The sequence below is a fragment of the Erinaceus europaeus genome, chromosome 2 (genome assembly GCF_950295315.1).
Source record: "Erinaceus europaeus chromosome 2, mEriEur2.1, whole genome shotgun sequence".
Classification (NCBI taxonomy): domain Eukaryota; kingdom Metazoa; phylum Chordata; class Mammalia; order Eulipotyphla; family Erinaceidae; genus Erinaceus; species Erinaceus europaeus.
In genome coordinates, this window is record NC_080163.1 from 74,726,499 (window position 1) to 74,742,019 (window position 15,521).

Here is a 15,521-nt window from a genome sequence, read left to right on the forward strand (position 1 = left end):
TCAAGGTTTGGCTTGATTTAATGTGAATCCTTCATTGTCCAGTAAGGTCACAGCATAGCTGATTTTACAGATAGTATTCATTTCTTAACTAGTTGTTCTTCTCTTTCTCTTCCACATTGAGTACAGTGTCTGCCGTTATTCCTATATCCTGCAGTGACCAACCTCCCTCTACTTCCAGAAGTCTTCGGGGAAAGGAAGTAGAAAGGCTGTATAGGGATGAGTGGTACCCAATTTTCATCATCCAGTTCAGTAAGACCTGGGCAGGGAGATAGGATAATGGTTATGTAAAAAGACTTTTATGCTGGAGACCACAAGTTCAGTGTCATAGCTCATAGTTCATACCATATCATAGTTCATGTCATAGTTCAGTGTCAATAAATCAAGAGCTGAGCTTTGATAATTTTTTCTAATAGTTTGACTTACTATTGGATAGAGCCTGTGAGAAATTAAGAGGGGAGGAAGAGTAAAGAGAGACCTGCAGCCCTGTTTCACCAACTCATGAAGATTTCCCCCTGCAGGTGGGGACCAGGGGCTTGAACCTGGATCCTTGTGCACTGTAATGGGTGACACTCTTTAATGTTGTCCCTTTAGATGATCGTATTTTATAGTTCTGTCACTTAAGTCATCACACCTTTCAAAGGCAAGTCTACAATGTAAAGGAAAAGAGGAGACAGCATAATGATTATGCAAAAAGGCTCTTATGCCGGAGGGAGGTTCTAAGGCCCCAGATTCAACCCCAGCACCACCATTAGCCAAAGCTAAGGAGTGCTCCGGTAATAAATAATAAATAGAGGAAACAGCATGCCAGGAATTTTGAGATGTGAATACCCTTTAATGCCTTTTGTTTCAGAGAAGGCCCAGCAAACAGAGGCATTAGTTTAACAATTAGGAAAGCCCCAGTTATAGGTGTTGGAAAAAGTATTCAATAAAATTGAAAACCGAGTGATTCCATCCCTACTACATGAATTAAGCAAAAATCTTTATCAACATACAAATTTCCTCACCTGTGAACTCCAAGACTTAAGAAACCTTCTCCTCAAGATCCTCCCACTTGGACATCGGAGAGCAATTCTAACTACCTAAAGGGGGAAAAAAATTCAAGTAAAAATTCCATTCTACTGTTCTCTATAATCCCCAAAATCCTGCTCCTATAAAATACAGGTATAATTACAAAATATTAAGGAATGTAGGAATTTAGCTATGAGAATGGTAGACCAACATAGCAGACCAAAAATCTATACTCTAAACAAAGAAGTAATTCTTTTCAAACAAAATAAGAAAAAAAAAACATCTTCCTATAGAATGTGATTAGTGACAGCCTCCCAGAGAGAATATGAGACAGAAATCCATCAGTCACCCAGATAAAACCCAGACTGCAGCTGAGCTTCAAAAGTAACCCAACAAACCAAGATCCAGTCAACTCTGAGTCTGTAGACAAGAAAGACACTGGGAAAAAAGGGATATGTTACCCATCCTGCTCCTTCCTATTGTACGCTGTTTACTGGGTCCACATCATCTAAGCAAGTGAGAGCTGATCTGGACTCAGTCCTGCTAGTTCCTATTTAAAAATATATGTTTATTTATTCTCTTTTGTTGCCTTGTTTTTTATTGTTGTTGTAGTTATTGTTGTTATTGATGCTGTCATTGTTGGAAAGGACAGAGAGAAATGGAGAGAGGAGGGGATGACAGAGAGGGATAGAGAAAGACAGACACCTGCAGACCTGCTTCACCACCTACCACCCAACTCCCCTAACTGCTAGTTCTAAAAGATCCTCTCTTCCTGGAGGCAGACCTGCTCCTTTATATATTCATTTCCATATCATCTTCCCTTTGATAAAAGCAATTAAGCAGGGAGTTGGGCAGTAGCGCAGCGGGTTAAGCGCATGTGGCACCAAGCACAAGGGCTGGCCTAAGTATCCTGGTTTGAGCCCCAAGCTCCCCACCTACAGGGGAGTTGCTTCACAGATAGTGAAGCAGGTTTGTAGGTGTCTATCTCTCTCTCCTCCTCTGTCTTCCCCTCCCCTCTCCATTTCTCTCCATTGCTGGGAAATTGTGCAGATGCGGTCACATCCACCATGTTGTCCCCTCAGGGCATCGCCAATTCCCACAAGAGCTGATACCCAAGTTTCCCGGAGTGCTTTGTTTACTCCTCCCCCTTCCCATTCCCGTGAGAGCTGTAACCCTATCCCTGAGTGCCTTGTTTCCTAGCCTCTCCCATCCTGACTTGCCATTTCCAGAATTTCTCCCTAAAAGCCCTTCTGCTTCTGCCCCTCTCTCTTTGCCCCTTTTCACAGAGAAGGGTTGCTGCGTGTAGCGAGAGGCGGCCATTTTGCTAGCTCCACGTGGCCCGAACCACTGCGTTCTCACCCAACTCTGAGGTGCCCACGCAGCATCTGGTGCCCTGAACAGGGACCTGACCTGCCCAGACACAGGTAATCATACAGCCGCTTGACTCTCTGCAGCCTTGTGTTCCTCTCCCCCATGGGAGATCTCCCTTTTTATGAAGAGGCTTCCCAAACCCTCTACTCTTTTCTCATGAGACAGGTTTTCTATCTCAGAGACATTTTATTCGGGGCCGCACCGTGGATCCTCTTGACCATGGTCGCAGCTTTCAGGGTATATATAGGGTGCCCTCCCAACAAGGTAAGGGACCTTGAGGCTGAGATCCAAGAGTTAAGGGATATAGTCTTGGTGCTTACCCCCCCCCAAGCCATCTGTATTTTGCCCCAAGAGTCCCGTTTTGGCTGACATGTTCAGCTTCTCTGGCTGCTGCTGCCGCTCCTCCAGTGGCTTCCACTTCCATGACTCCTCCCGCCCGCCAATACACCACTACTGGACACAGAATGCCTTTGTGGGCTTTACAACGAAGTGTTTCTTCCAGAGCAAGTCCACACATTCCCAGTCAATGTTGCCCCCAATAGACAAAAACCTCAGGTCTGGTATCCATATTCCTCTGCAGATCTTAAAAAACGTCACCAGGCAATTAAGGAGGATAGAGTTCATGCTCCATGGACCAAGTCCATTTTACAAGGCCTCCTCTAGAACCTTAACACCCCCCAAAACTGGAGGGACGTGGCTTGCGCTACGCTCCCACACCCCCCCTCTTCCTTCAATGGGAGGCATTTTTTCACGATGAATCTTTACAGCAATCCCAGAGAAATAGTCACAATCAACCAGAGTGGAATTTTGAGGCATTGTTTGGAATGGGTCATCTGGAAACTGGAATTTAACAGGCAGAGGCCAGGTTTCCACCCAGTTATTTTGATCAGGTATGCCTCTGCGCATTACAGGCATGGGAGAGGTTAACTCCACCCATGGGAGGAGCGTCAGCCCCCATCCTCTCCCTTTGCCAAGAACCTGATGAATACCTAGTTAAATTCATTACCAGGGTCCAATCAAGTTTGGAGAGAAAGATTTATAATCCTGATGCTCGTTTTCTCCTCCTGCGTTATATTGTCTGGGATGGCATGCTTCCGGATTTCCGTCAGGTGTGCCTCAGTCTTAAAATCGAACATCCAGATACCTGGATTTTAGCGACACAGGAACTCAGATCAAGCTCTTATGAGGCACCCATTATGACACAGGCCTATGCAGCTACCCTACATAAGCGAAAGGGGGCTTGTTTTCAGTGTGGTCACAAAGGGCACTGATGTAACCAATGTCTAGAAAATAAATCGCAACCTCGCTTCCAGCCAGGGAGCCAGAGGCCATGGACGCCTTGTCCTAGATGCCAGAAAGGGTTTCATTGGAGGAGAGATTGTTGGTCCAAGTTTCATAAAAATGGCACGCCCCTGTCAAATGTAGATTTAAAACAGGGATTTAAACTAGGCCCGGGACAACCTTCAGCCCCGCCCCCAAGAGGGAGCTGTGGCCCGCTTGGCGCTGCGGCCCGCTTGGCGCTGCACCTTTTTTCCATAAACAAAAGCCCAGCCTGGGACCCAACTCATCATTCTGCCCACCACGCCATGTAAACCCAGCAGAGGGCGAGTGGGAGAAGCCTGGGGCATGTGGGAACTCTCGACATAAAGATGGCCAGCTGGAGCAAGCAAATGGCACAAATTCAGAGCCTGAGATTATGTGGACCACTCCTGTTTTAGAATGAGGTCACCCTACTATGACAGTAAGGATTGGTAATATTCCTTTTAAGTGTTCGATTGACACAGGGGCAGATAAGGCAATTTTAAGGCAAGCAGAGGTTCCCCAGAGTTAGGAACTCCTCCCAGGACCCCGTTTACATGGCGTTGGAGGGTTGACCCAAGCCTTTCTCACATGAGATTCACTTACGTGGGAAGACCCGGAAGGGACTACCGGACACTTTCGTCCTTTGATAGCTGATATTAGCACCAACTTACTGGGCAGAGATCTGCTGGAATCTCTTGATGTAGTAATATCCTCAGATGCCTCTGAAGGGAGCCACACCCACTCCTGCAAGACTTCTAGATCTAACCAGCACCCCCAATAGTAACTGGCACTGTTCGTAACTGAACTACCCAAACGAGCCTGTCTGGGTGGAACAGTAGCCTTTGCCTAGGGAGAAGCTAGAAATTTTAAAAGAGCTTGTCCAGGAGCAATTGTCCTTGGGACACATTTGCCATTCCTGGAGTCCATGGAATACCCGTCTTTGTAATTAAGAAGCTCTCGGGACTCTGTCTTATCTAACAATGATGACATCAATAACAACAACAATAAAAAACAAGGGCAACAAAAGGGGAAATAAATATTTTTAAAAAAGCAATTAAGCAATCAGAAAGAAGGCTTGCTAACAGCTTGTGTATTAAAAGACATCATAAAAAAAGAAAAGATGGGGGTCAAGTAGATGGTAAAGAGCATGCTTTATCAGGGATTGAGGTCAATCCCTGGCACCACAAGAGAGCCCAATTAATAGCCAAACAAACTCAACTGATGATGGGGCCCTACTTTTGTCTGTGTCTGTCTCTCTCCCTTAGCCCTCTAAAAAGTATGGCGGGGGGGGGGGCTGGGACAGGCTGGCCCAGTGGATAAAGCCTTGGACCCTTAGGCAAGGTCCCAAGTTTGATCCTTGGCATCATATGTGCCAAAGTCATGCTCTGGCTCATATACATATCTCTCTCTCTCTCTCTCTCTCTCTCTCTCTATCTCAGAGCACAGATGTTACAGTGCTCAAGGACCCAGGTTCAGGCCTCTGCTCCCCATCTGCAGGGGGTAAGTTTCACAAGAAGTGAAGCAGTGCTGCAGGTATCTCCCTCCCTTTCCATCTCCCCTTTACTTCTCAATTTCTATCTCTATCCAAAAATGAAAAATACAAAAAACTTGGCCAGGGAGGTGGCTCAGCAAAACAGATAGGTAAGGCCTTGAGATTGTTTCCTGACAACACACACACACACACACACACAGTGAAAAAAAAAGAAAATACGGTGGATTCATAACTTACTCTGAAGCTCATTATCTACCTATCAGAAAACTATTCCTCAGGGAGTCGGGCAGTACCACAGCAGGTTAAACGCAGGTGGCACAAAGCGCAAGGACCAGCATAAGGATCTCAGTTCAAGCCTCTGGCTCCCACCTGCAGGGGAGTTGCTTGGTGAAGCAGGTCTGCAAGTGTCTATCTTTCTCTCCCTCTCTATCTTCCCCTCCTCTCTCCTCATTTCTTTCTGTCCTACCCAAAACAATGACATCAATAACTACAACAATAAAAAAAAGGGCAACAAAAAGAAATAAATTTTTTTAAAATGTTAAAAAAAACAACTACTCCTCAGAGTTACTATTGGGGCCAGGCAACAATGTTCCCAATGCACATGTTACAGTGCACAAGGACCTAGTCTAGGTTCAAGCCCCCAATCTCTACCTACAAGGGGAACATTTATGAGCAGTGAAGCAGTACTGCAAGTATCTCTTTCCTTATTTCCCCCCTTCCTTCTGTCCTATAAAATAAATGTTTTAATTATTTTTTAAAATAAAATATTTCCGTTCAAGGAAATGAAATGAAATGGTAGACTTCTGGCCAAGATAATAGTGTGCAAGCAGTTCCTGTTTACTTTCACCGCTGCCACCACCACAAAACTACAACATACATGGAAAAAGCAACATAGACATGAACTGGAAGCTCAGATTAACTAATGAAAAGGAAAAAAAAAATTAAAAAGCCAGGGGCTGGGCAGCGGGTTAAGTACACATGGCGCAAAGCACAAGGACTATAAGAATCCCAGTTTGAGCCCCCAGCTCCCCACCGGTGGAGAGGGTGAGAGGGTGGAGATGGTGGGGAAGGTGGAGAAGGTGGGGGGTGGGGGCGGTCACTTCACAAGCGGTGAAGCTGGTCTACAGGTGTCTTATCTTTCTCTCCTCCTGTCTTCCCCTCCTCTCTCAATTTCTCTCTGTCCCGTCCAACAACAACAGCAACTATAAAAATAAATAAATAACAAGGGCAATAAAATGGGAAAATGGCCACTAGGAGCAGTGGACTTATAGTGCAGGTACTGAGCCCCAGCGAAAACCCTAGAGGCAAAATAAATAAATAAAAGCCCAAGATACAGGCAATGAAGGCAAAGACTCAGAGAGCAGAACTGAAGGTTTACACAGGGAATGGGGAGTGTGTGTGTGAACCCGGGTGGCTGCTAAGAGAGTTTGATGGACTTTGTGGAGGGATATTGGTGCTTTAATGGGGGCAGAAGTGGGGTGACACATTTTGAGGTGAAATTTTTATTTCCAAATCATTTAAAGGTTGCAAACCATGTTTACCTACACAAAACAAGCAAACAAACAAACAAAACACTATTAAATGTAAGGGTCAAGGGGTTGGGCTGTGGCATATCTAGTTAAGGACACAAGTTACAATGCTTGAGGACCCAGGTTCAAGCCTCTGGTCCCCACCTACAGTGGGAGTGGGGGAGGTTTCATGAATGGTGGAACAGGCTGTGGCTTTCTCTTGCTCGCTCGCTCTCTCTCCTTTGATTCTTTTTTACTGGGTAGGACAGAGAAATTGACAGGGGAAGAAGAAAGAGAGGGATAGAGACAGAGAAGTACCTGCAACACTGCTTCACTACTTGTGAAGCTTCCCCCTACATATGGGGAGTGTGGGCTCAAACCCAGCTCTTCATGCACTGTAACATGTGTGCTCAACCACGTGTGCCACCACCCAGGGTCCCTTGTCTTTCATTTCTTTTTTTTTTTTTAATATTTATTTATTCCCTTTTGTTGCCCTTGTTGTTTTATCGTTGTAGTTATTATTGTTGTTGATGTCGTCAATGTTGGATAGGACAGACAGAAATGGAGAGAGGAGGGGAAGACAGAGAGGGGGAGAGAAAGATAGACACCTGCAGACCTGCTTCACCGCCTGTGAAGCGACTCTCCTGCAGGTGGGGACCCGGGGGGCTCGAACCGGGATCCTTACGCTGGTCCTTGTGCTTTGCGCCACATGCGCTTAACCAGCTGCACTACCACCCGCCTCCCGTCTTTCATTTCTATCTCTATCATAAACAGAAAAAATAAAGAAAAGGTGGGAGGGGAAACATTGGCCGCCTGGAGCAGTGAAATCATGCAGGCATTAAGCCCCTGCAATAACCTTAGTGGCAAAAAATAAAAATATGTAAGTAAACTGACTAATTAACTGATGGGGGTCAGAAGATAAGAGCATACACATTACCATGCATTAGAACTGGGTTTCAAGCCAAAGACTGTCACATGAAAACAACATGCAAAGGGGAAACTTCCTCAGCCATAGAGCAACGCTGTGGTGCAATTCATTTTCCCTCCTCTGTTTCTCACCAAATAAATAAATAAATAAATAAATAAATAAATAAATCCTTTGGGAATGGTGAAATCATGCAGGTGTGAAACTTCAGGAAAAGCACTACTTGGGGGAGGGGGCAGAGTAAGGCATTTGATTCATATCAAGATTTAATTTGGGGGAGTCGGGCTGTAGCGCAGCGGGTTAAGCGCAGGTGGCTCAAAGCACAAAGACCGGCATAAGGATCCTGGTTCGAATCCCAGCTCCCCACCTGCAGGGGAGTCGCTTCACAGGCAGTGAAGCAGGTCTGCAGGTGTCTATCTTTCTCTCCTCCTCTGTCTTCCCTTCCTCTCTCCATTTCTCTCTGTCCTATCCAACAATGACAACAACAATAATAACTACAACAATAAAACAACAAGGGCAACAAAAGGGAATAAATAAATAAAATAAAATATTTTTTAAAAAAAGATTTAATTTTGGAGACCAGGCAGTGGCACACCTGGTTAAGCACACACATTACAGTGTGCAAGGACCCAGGTTCAAGCCCCTGGTCCCCACCTGAAGAGGGAAAAATTCATGAGTGGTGAAGCAGGGCTGCAGGTGTCTCCTTCTATTTCCCCCCCTTCTCAATTTTTCTGTCTCTATCTAATAATAAAAAACAAAAAAAAAGATTAAATTGTTATAGTGGGGCTGTTCAGACTAATAATTTGGTAGAATTGCAACACTTGTAAATAGCTTATTAAGGTGATAGGTGGAAGACGGATTGGAAGTTTACATTCCCTAAAACAATACTTTGCTGTTTCTAATTTTTATGATGATAGTGACACCTCATACTTAAGGTCTATTTTTATTGTCCTGAAAAAATCATTTACAATGAAGAAGAAAGAAAACAGAAAAATCTAGAGGAACCAGGTTAATTGCCCAGAAATAGGTCCTAATGATCTAATATCAAGAGTAGAATAACAAGATCTAGGTCAATGAGAACAAGAGAGTTATTTAAAGATGGAATGGGTCATTTGAAGTTATCAAAGGAAATAAAACTAATAGCTTGCAGATGTTTAAAATATGCATTTGGGGCCAGGGAAACAGCACACTGGTTTACATAACAGACTTTCATGCCTAAGGTACCACCATAAGACAGAGCTGAGTGGTGCTCTGGTTTAAAAACAAAAAAAGAAACAACAAAACAATAACAACGACAGCAGCCCAGTAGGTGATACAATGGCTAGAGTGTTGAGCATAAGAGAATGAGGTCATGAGTCTGATTTCTGGAACTGAATGAACTAGAGTGATACTATGGTTCTCTCTCTCCCCCTCTCTAGTAAATAAATAAATAACTGGCAAAATAGATCACTTGAATAGTGAACTGCTTTAAAGTGTACAAACCCAATTTCAAACTTGGCCTCCATCACATTGAAGCAAGCTTCAGTACTGTTGTCTCTCTTTCACTCTCTCTCTGCCTCTGCCTGTCTCTAAAAAAAAAAAAAAAAAAAAAACACACATAGAAATCGTTAGATTAAATTCTGAGAAATCTATGGGCTGGAGAGAATACATAGTGGTCATAACCATATATTTTTGCTATATATATATATATATATATATATATATATATATATGTTTTTTTGTTTGTTTTTTTACAAAAAGACTTTCATGCCTGAGCCTCTGACATTAAACTAGAGTTTAGCAGTACTCTGATAGGTAGGCAGACAGGCAGGCAGGCAGGAATCCATGAGCAGTTGTCACTACATAAAAATGCATTGCTCAACCTTTTTTTATAATTTTTTATAGAATGATTAATAGTTTACAGTCAACAGTAAATACAGTAGTTGGTACATGTGTGACATTTCCCAGTTTTCTGCATAATTCTCTAACCACGCCCCCCCCACCCCCACCAACCTATGTCCTTCTCTACCACTGTGCTCTAGGAGCTGAAATCCCCTTCCCCAGAGTCTTTTACTTTGGCCCAATAAACCAAATCTAGTCAAATTTCTGCTTTGTCAACTATTTCTAAGAACTATGGTGGTTATCTTTGGGAGGTGGGAGGGTGGGAATACAGAACTTTGGTGGTGGGTGTAGTATGGAACTATACACTATAATTTTACAATCTTGTAACATACTATTCATCACAAAAATTTTTGCCTCCAGGATTATTGCCTCTGTTTAATAATCTTTTGGGGGGCAGGAGAAAAAAATAATCTTTTTGGAGTTATAAACCTGAGATTCTGAAGAAAAAACACTGTTCTTATAAGTACACACAAAAAAGATACAACTTCAAAAATTCACTGGCAATCTTTCTTTTATATATGTACATTCAGTAACAGATGATAGAAATATACAGTTCTTTTTTTTTTGCCTCCAGGGTTATTGCTAGGGCTCCATGTCTGCACTATGAATCCACTGCTCCTGGAGGTTATTTTTTTTTCCCGTTTGTTGCCCTTGTGGTTATTATTATTGTTGTTATTATTGATGTTGTTGTTGGAAAGGACAGAGAGAAATGGAGAGAGGAGGGGGAAGATAGAGAGGGGAAGAGAAAGACAGACACCTGCAGACCTGTTTCACTGCTTGGGAAGCAACCCCCTGCAGGTGGGGAGTCGGTGGCTCAAACCACTGCCATGTGCACTTAACCCTCTGTGCTACTGCCCAACCCCCTAGGAATATACAGTTCTTTTTTTTTTTTTTTTTGTTATTTTCCTTCTTGTTGCCCTTGTTTTTTTTATTGTTGTTGTAGTTATTATTGTTTTTGTTATCGTCATTGTTAGATAAGACAGAGAGAAATTGAGAGAGGAGGGAAGAAAGACAGAGGGGGGAGAGAAGGACACCTGCAGACTTGCTTCACCTCCTGTGAAGCGACTCCCCTGCAGGTGGGGAGCCGGGGTTCGAACCGGGATCCTTATGCCGGTCCTTGTGCTTTGCGCCACTTGCACTTAACCCACTGCGCTACAGTCCGACTCCCGGAATATACAGTTCTATAGGGATACGGTCATATGCTTCAAACCAGGGTAATTCCCTTTATTTACTTTTGGTTTTTTTTTTGTTTGTTTGTTTATATTGCTTGGCTCCGGCTTATGCTGGTGCTGCAAATCAAATCTAGGGCCTCAGAAGCTCAGGTATGGAAGTTTTTAGTTTTTTGCATAACCACTAAGCTATCTCCTTGGCCCAGTCATTAATTCATAAAAGGTATTTCCTGTCAAAGCTGAGCTATTATTTCTTCATTCCATTACTGTGCTTGATGTGGAAACCTAGAATTTGATGAGAAGTGAGACAGCAGAGATGCTGTCAGGACAGACATGTCATGGGCAAATCTGTTTGGTCCACAGAGAGGAGTTAGTTTCTTTCTAACTAATTTAGATTTTACACTTGTCTATGTATGACTTGCAGATTTTCCACACATATCCAAAGTCCTACACTAAAATGATGCAACTGTATTGACAAAAAAGAGACCCTCCTAGTTCATGGCTACCACAAAAACAATTTCTAGGGCCAAGTGGTAGCACACTTGGAGCAGTGCAAAATTACAGTGTGAAAGGGCCCAGGTTCAAAGCTCCAGTCCCCACCTGCAGGAGAAAAGCTTCACTAGTGGTAAAGCAGTGATGATCTCTCTCCCTTCCCTCTCAATTCTTTTCTGTCTGCAATAAACCTGGTGGGGAAAAAGAATTCCAAGGAGGGCAGGAGTCACTGAACACTAAGAAATGCAGACCATTAGGGCTTTCCTGTGTCTCAACAGATCAAACAACACAAACATCTGATGACAAATGAGTGTTTAGATTTGTGGTCTGGGAAGTAGTTCAGTGGTTAAAGCACTGGACTCTCAAGCATGAGGTCCTGAGTCCAATCCCAGGCAGCACAGGTATGAGAGTGATGTCTGGTTCTTTCTCTCTTTCTGCCTATCTTCTCCATGAAGAAGTAAATAAAAATATGCTTTAAAAAAGTTGTGATTATGAGATATCACTTCACTCCTGTGAGAATGTCACACATCAGAAAAGGTAACAGCAGCAAATGCTGGAGAGGGTGTGGGGTCAAAGGAACCCTCCTGCACTGCTGGTGGGAATGTCAATTGGTCCAACCTCTGTGGAGAACAGTCTGGAGAACTCTCAGAAGGCTAGAAATGGACCTACCCTATGACCCTGCAATTCCCCTCCTGGGGATATATCCTAAGGAACCCAACACATCGATCCAAAAAGATCTGTGTACACATATGTTCTTGGCAGCACAATTTGTAATAGCCAAAACCTGGAAGCAACCCAGGTGTCCAACAACAGATGAGTGGCTGAGCAAGTTGTGGTCTATATACACAATGGAATACTACTCAGCTGTAAAAAATGGTGACTTCACCGTTTTCAGCCGATCTTGGATGGACCTTGAAAAAATCATGTTGAGTGAAATAAGTCAGAAACAGAAGGATGAATACGGGATGATCTCACTCTCAGGCCGAAGTTGAAAAACAAGATTAGAAAAGAAAACACAAGTCGAACCTGAAATGGAATTGGAGTATTACACCAAAGTAAAAGACTCTGGTATGGGTGGGTGGGTGGGGAGAATACAGGTCCATGAAAAATGATGAATGAAATAGTGGGGGTTGTATTGTTAAATGGGAATCTGGGGAATGTTATGCATGTAAAAAAAAAAAAGAAGTAGAAGCGCAAAGCAGAAATTGACTGAGTTTGGAGTATGGCACCAAAGAAAGAAAGCAGAAGTACACTAGAGTTTGCATCACCAGGTTCCAGGTGTCATCAGGATGCCGGCCAGGCTTCCCTGGATTGAAGACCCCACCAATGTGTCCTGGAGCTCAGCTTCCCCAGAGACCCACCCTACTAGGGAAAGAGAGAGGCAGACTGGGAGTATGGACCGACCAGTCAACGCCCATGTTCAGCGGGGAAGCAATTACAGAAGCGAGACCTTCCACCTTCTGCAACCCACAATGACCCTGGGTCCATGCTCCCAGAGGGATAGAGAATGGGAAAGCTATCAGGGGAGGGGGTGGGATATGGAGATTGGGTGGTAGGAATTGTGTGGAGTTGTACCCCTCCTACCCTATGGTTTTGTTAATTAATCCTTTCTTAAATAAAAAAAAATTTAAAAAAAAAGTTGTGATTGGGGGGCTGGGCGGTAACGCAGCGGGCTAAGCACACGTGGCGCAAAGAGCAAGGACCGGCATAAGGACCCCGGTTCGAGCCCCCGGCTCCTCACCTACAGGGGAGTCGCTTCATAAGCGGTGAAGCAGGTCTGTAGGTGTCTTTCTTTCCCCCTCTCTGTCTTCCTCTCCTCTCTCAATTTCTCTCTGTCCTATCCAACAACAATGACAGCAATAATATTAACAACGATAGACAACAAGAGCAACAAAAGGAAAAAAAATGGCCTCCAGGAGCAGTGGATTTGTAGTGCAGGCCTGGAGCCCCAGCAATAACCCTGGAGGCAAAAAAAAAAAAAAAAAGTTGTGATTTATAAACAAAATGGAATATTATTCAGCTTTAATTTTTTAAATTTTTGTTGTTGTTGTTGTGATTTGGAGGCTGGGCAATAGCACACTGGTTAAACGCACATAGTACAAAATGCAAGGATCAGCACAAGGATCCTGGTTCAAGCCCCTGGCTCCCCACCTGCAGGGGGATCTCTTCCCAAGTATGAAACAGGTCTGCAGGTGTCTTTCTCTCCCCCTCTGTCTTCCCCTCCTCTCTCAATTTCTTTCTGTCCTATACAATGACAAAATGGAAAAGACGGCTGCCACAAGCAGTGGATTCGTGGTGGAGGCACCCAGTCCCAGCAATAACCCTGGAGGCAAAAAAAAAATTTGTGATTTATATACAAAGTGGAATAGTATTCAGCTTTAAGAAACGATGACATTTTTCTTTTGCTACCACTTTAGGGAATCATGTTAAGTGAAGTAAGACAAAAGGGGAAAGATGAATACCAGATGATCTCACTCTGGTGGAATTTTAAGAAACAAAGAGAAGTATAGGGTAAAGCTTTAATGAACTATGATCTAGTGTAACAGATCCAATTGCAGCACTGATGATCTTATGATTGAGGATGATGAAAAGCAGGGGGAAGGTGTGATGTGTTTTTTACTGAACAAAACAAGAAACAAAACAAAAAAACAACAGTAAAAACCTGTCCTTTAGGGAGTCGGGTGGTAGCACAGCGGGTTAAGCACACGTAGCTCATAGCACAAGGACTGACATAAGGGTCCTGGTTCGAGTCCCTGGCTCCCCACCTGCAGGGGAGTCGCTTCACATGAGGTGAAGCAGGTCTGCAGGTGTCTATCTTTCTCTCCCCCTCTGTCTTCCCCTCCTCTCTCCATTTCTCTCTGTCCTATCTAACAACGATGACAACAATAACTACAACAACAATAAAAAACAAGGGCAACAAAAGAGAAATTAAAAAAAAAAAAACACCTGTTTCTCACACATTACAATGTGCCTGAAACCAAACCTGACAATAATAATAACAGAGAAGTTGGAGGAAGTCAACTCCATGCAGAGTGGGGGTTCGATCTAATCAAGCCTGTCCCCCCAAACAGCAAACCATCCTAAAATGGGAACATCTACAAAGAAACTGTATTCCATTTTTAAGTAGAAAAGTACAATCTGAAATCATTCTGCCTGTTTTGATTCTGATTTAAACACTAATTCATGTGGTCCAGGAGGTGGCGCAATGGATAAAGCACTGTATTCTCAAGCATGAGGTCCCAAGTTAAATCCCCGGCAGCACATGTACCAGAGTGCTATCTGGTTTTTTCTTTCTCTCCTATCTTTCTCATTAATAAATAAATAAAATCTTTTTTTAAAAAAAAACCAACTAATTCATGTGCTGATCTGAAGTTTTGAGAACGTCATGTTATTAGGTTGTTGGAAAAGTCATGATGTATTTTTTTTCAAAAAAAAAATGTACATCATGACTTTTCTGACAATCCAATATTTATTCCATCTCTGTCAGGTACAATGGGAAGGTTCTAAAAACAAACTCAGTGGACAGCAGACTACCAAATTAGAACTCAAGCTGAGGAGCTTGATATCATACCAGAAAGAAAATAAGACATAATTACAATGCAAGAGCATAAAATGTATGATTTTTTTTCTTTTTTAAAATTTTGTAAAATTTATTTACTTACCCTTTTATTGCCCTTGTCTTTTTTTATTGTTGTTGTAATTATTATTGTTGTTGTTATTGATGTCGTCATTGTTAGATAGTACATTAGATAGAAATGGAGGAGGGGAAGACAGAGATGGGGAGAGAAAGATAGATACCTCCAGACCTGCTTCACTGCCTATGAAGGGAACACCCCCCTGCAGGTGGGGAGCCGGGGTCTCGAACAGGGATTCTTACGCCCGTCCTTGTGCTTTGCGCCACATGCGCTTAACCCTCTGCGCTACTGCCCGACTCCCTTTTTTTTTTTTCTGTCTAAGCTCAAATTTGGAGAAGATACACTTACCTGATGGTAACGAAAATAGAAAATATAATTAATTTTCAAAGGAAAAAAAAAAGCTTACAGGGCTGGGGAGACAGAACAATGGTTCTGCAAAAATCTTTCATGCCTGAGGCTCTGAAATCCCATGTTCAATCCCCACCACCACCATAAACCAGAACTGAGCAGTGCTCTGGTCTATCTATATTTCTCTCACATTAAAAAAACTAAATAAATAAAATATTAAAAGAAAAAAAAGCTTACTTCTTCAGCTGTTTCAGGAGGCTCTTCAGGTAAATTAAGAACCTAAATTAAAAAGTAAGTGTTAGTATCAGAGACACAAATATTTTGAAGAAAAAATAAATATAGTGGTCTGGGAGGTGGCACAGTGGATAAAGCTTTGGACTCTCAAGTCTG

The 15,521-nt window shown here is 43.1% G+C and overlaps 1 protein-coding gene across 4 annotated transcripts in view; it reads right to left on the reverse strand.

The window, feature by feature from the left end:
• UBXN8 (UBX domain protein 8) overlaps positions 1 to 15,521 on the reverse strand; it is a 31,259-nt gene continuing 15,738 nt past the window's right edge. For 3 of the 4 annotated variants that reach the window (XM_060182931.1, XM_060182928.1, XM_007532140.3), the window contains 3 exons: positions 15,369 to 15,410; positions 1,005 to 1,079; positions 1 to 256 (listed from right to left, as the gene is read on the reverse strand). In XM_060182931.1, the coding sequence (XP_060038914.1) occupies positions 89 to 256; positions 1,005 to 1,079; positions 15,369 to 15,410 (285 nt within the window). In that variant the 3' untranslated portion in view covers positions 1 to 88. The remainder of the gene's footprint in view (positions 257 to 1,004; positions 1,080 to 15,368; positions 15,411 to 15,521) is intronic. The other variant, XM_016192141.2, reaches the window with a different exon arrangement.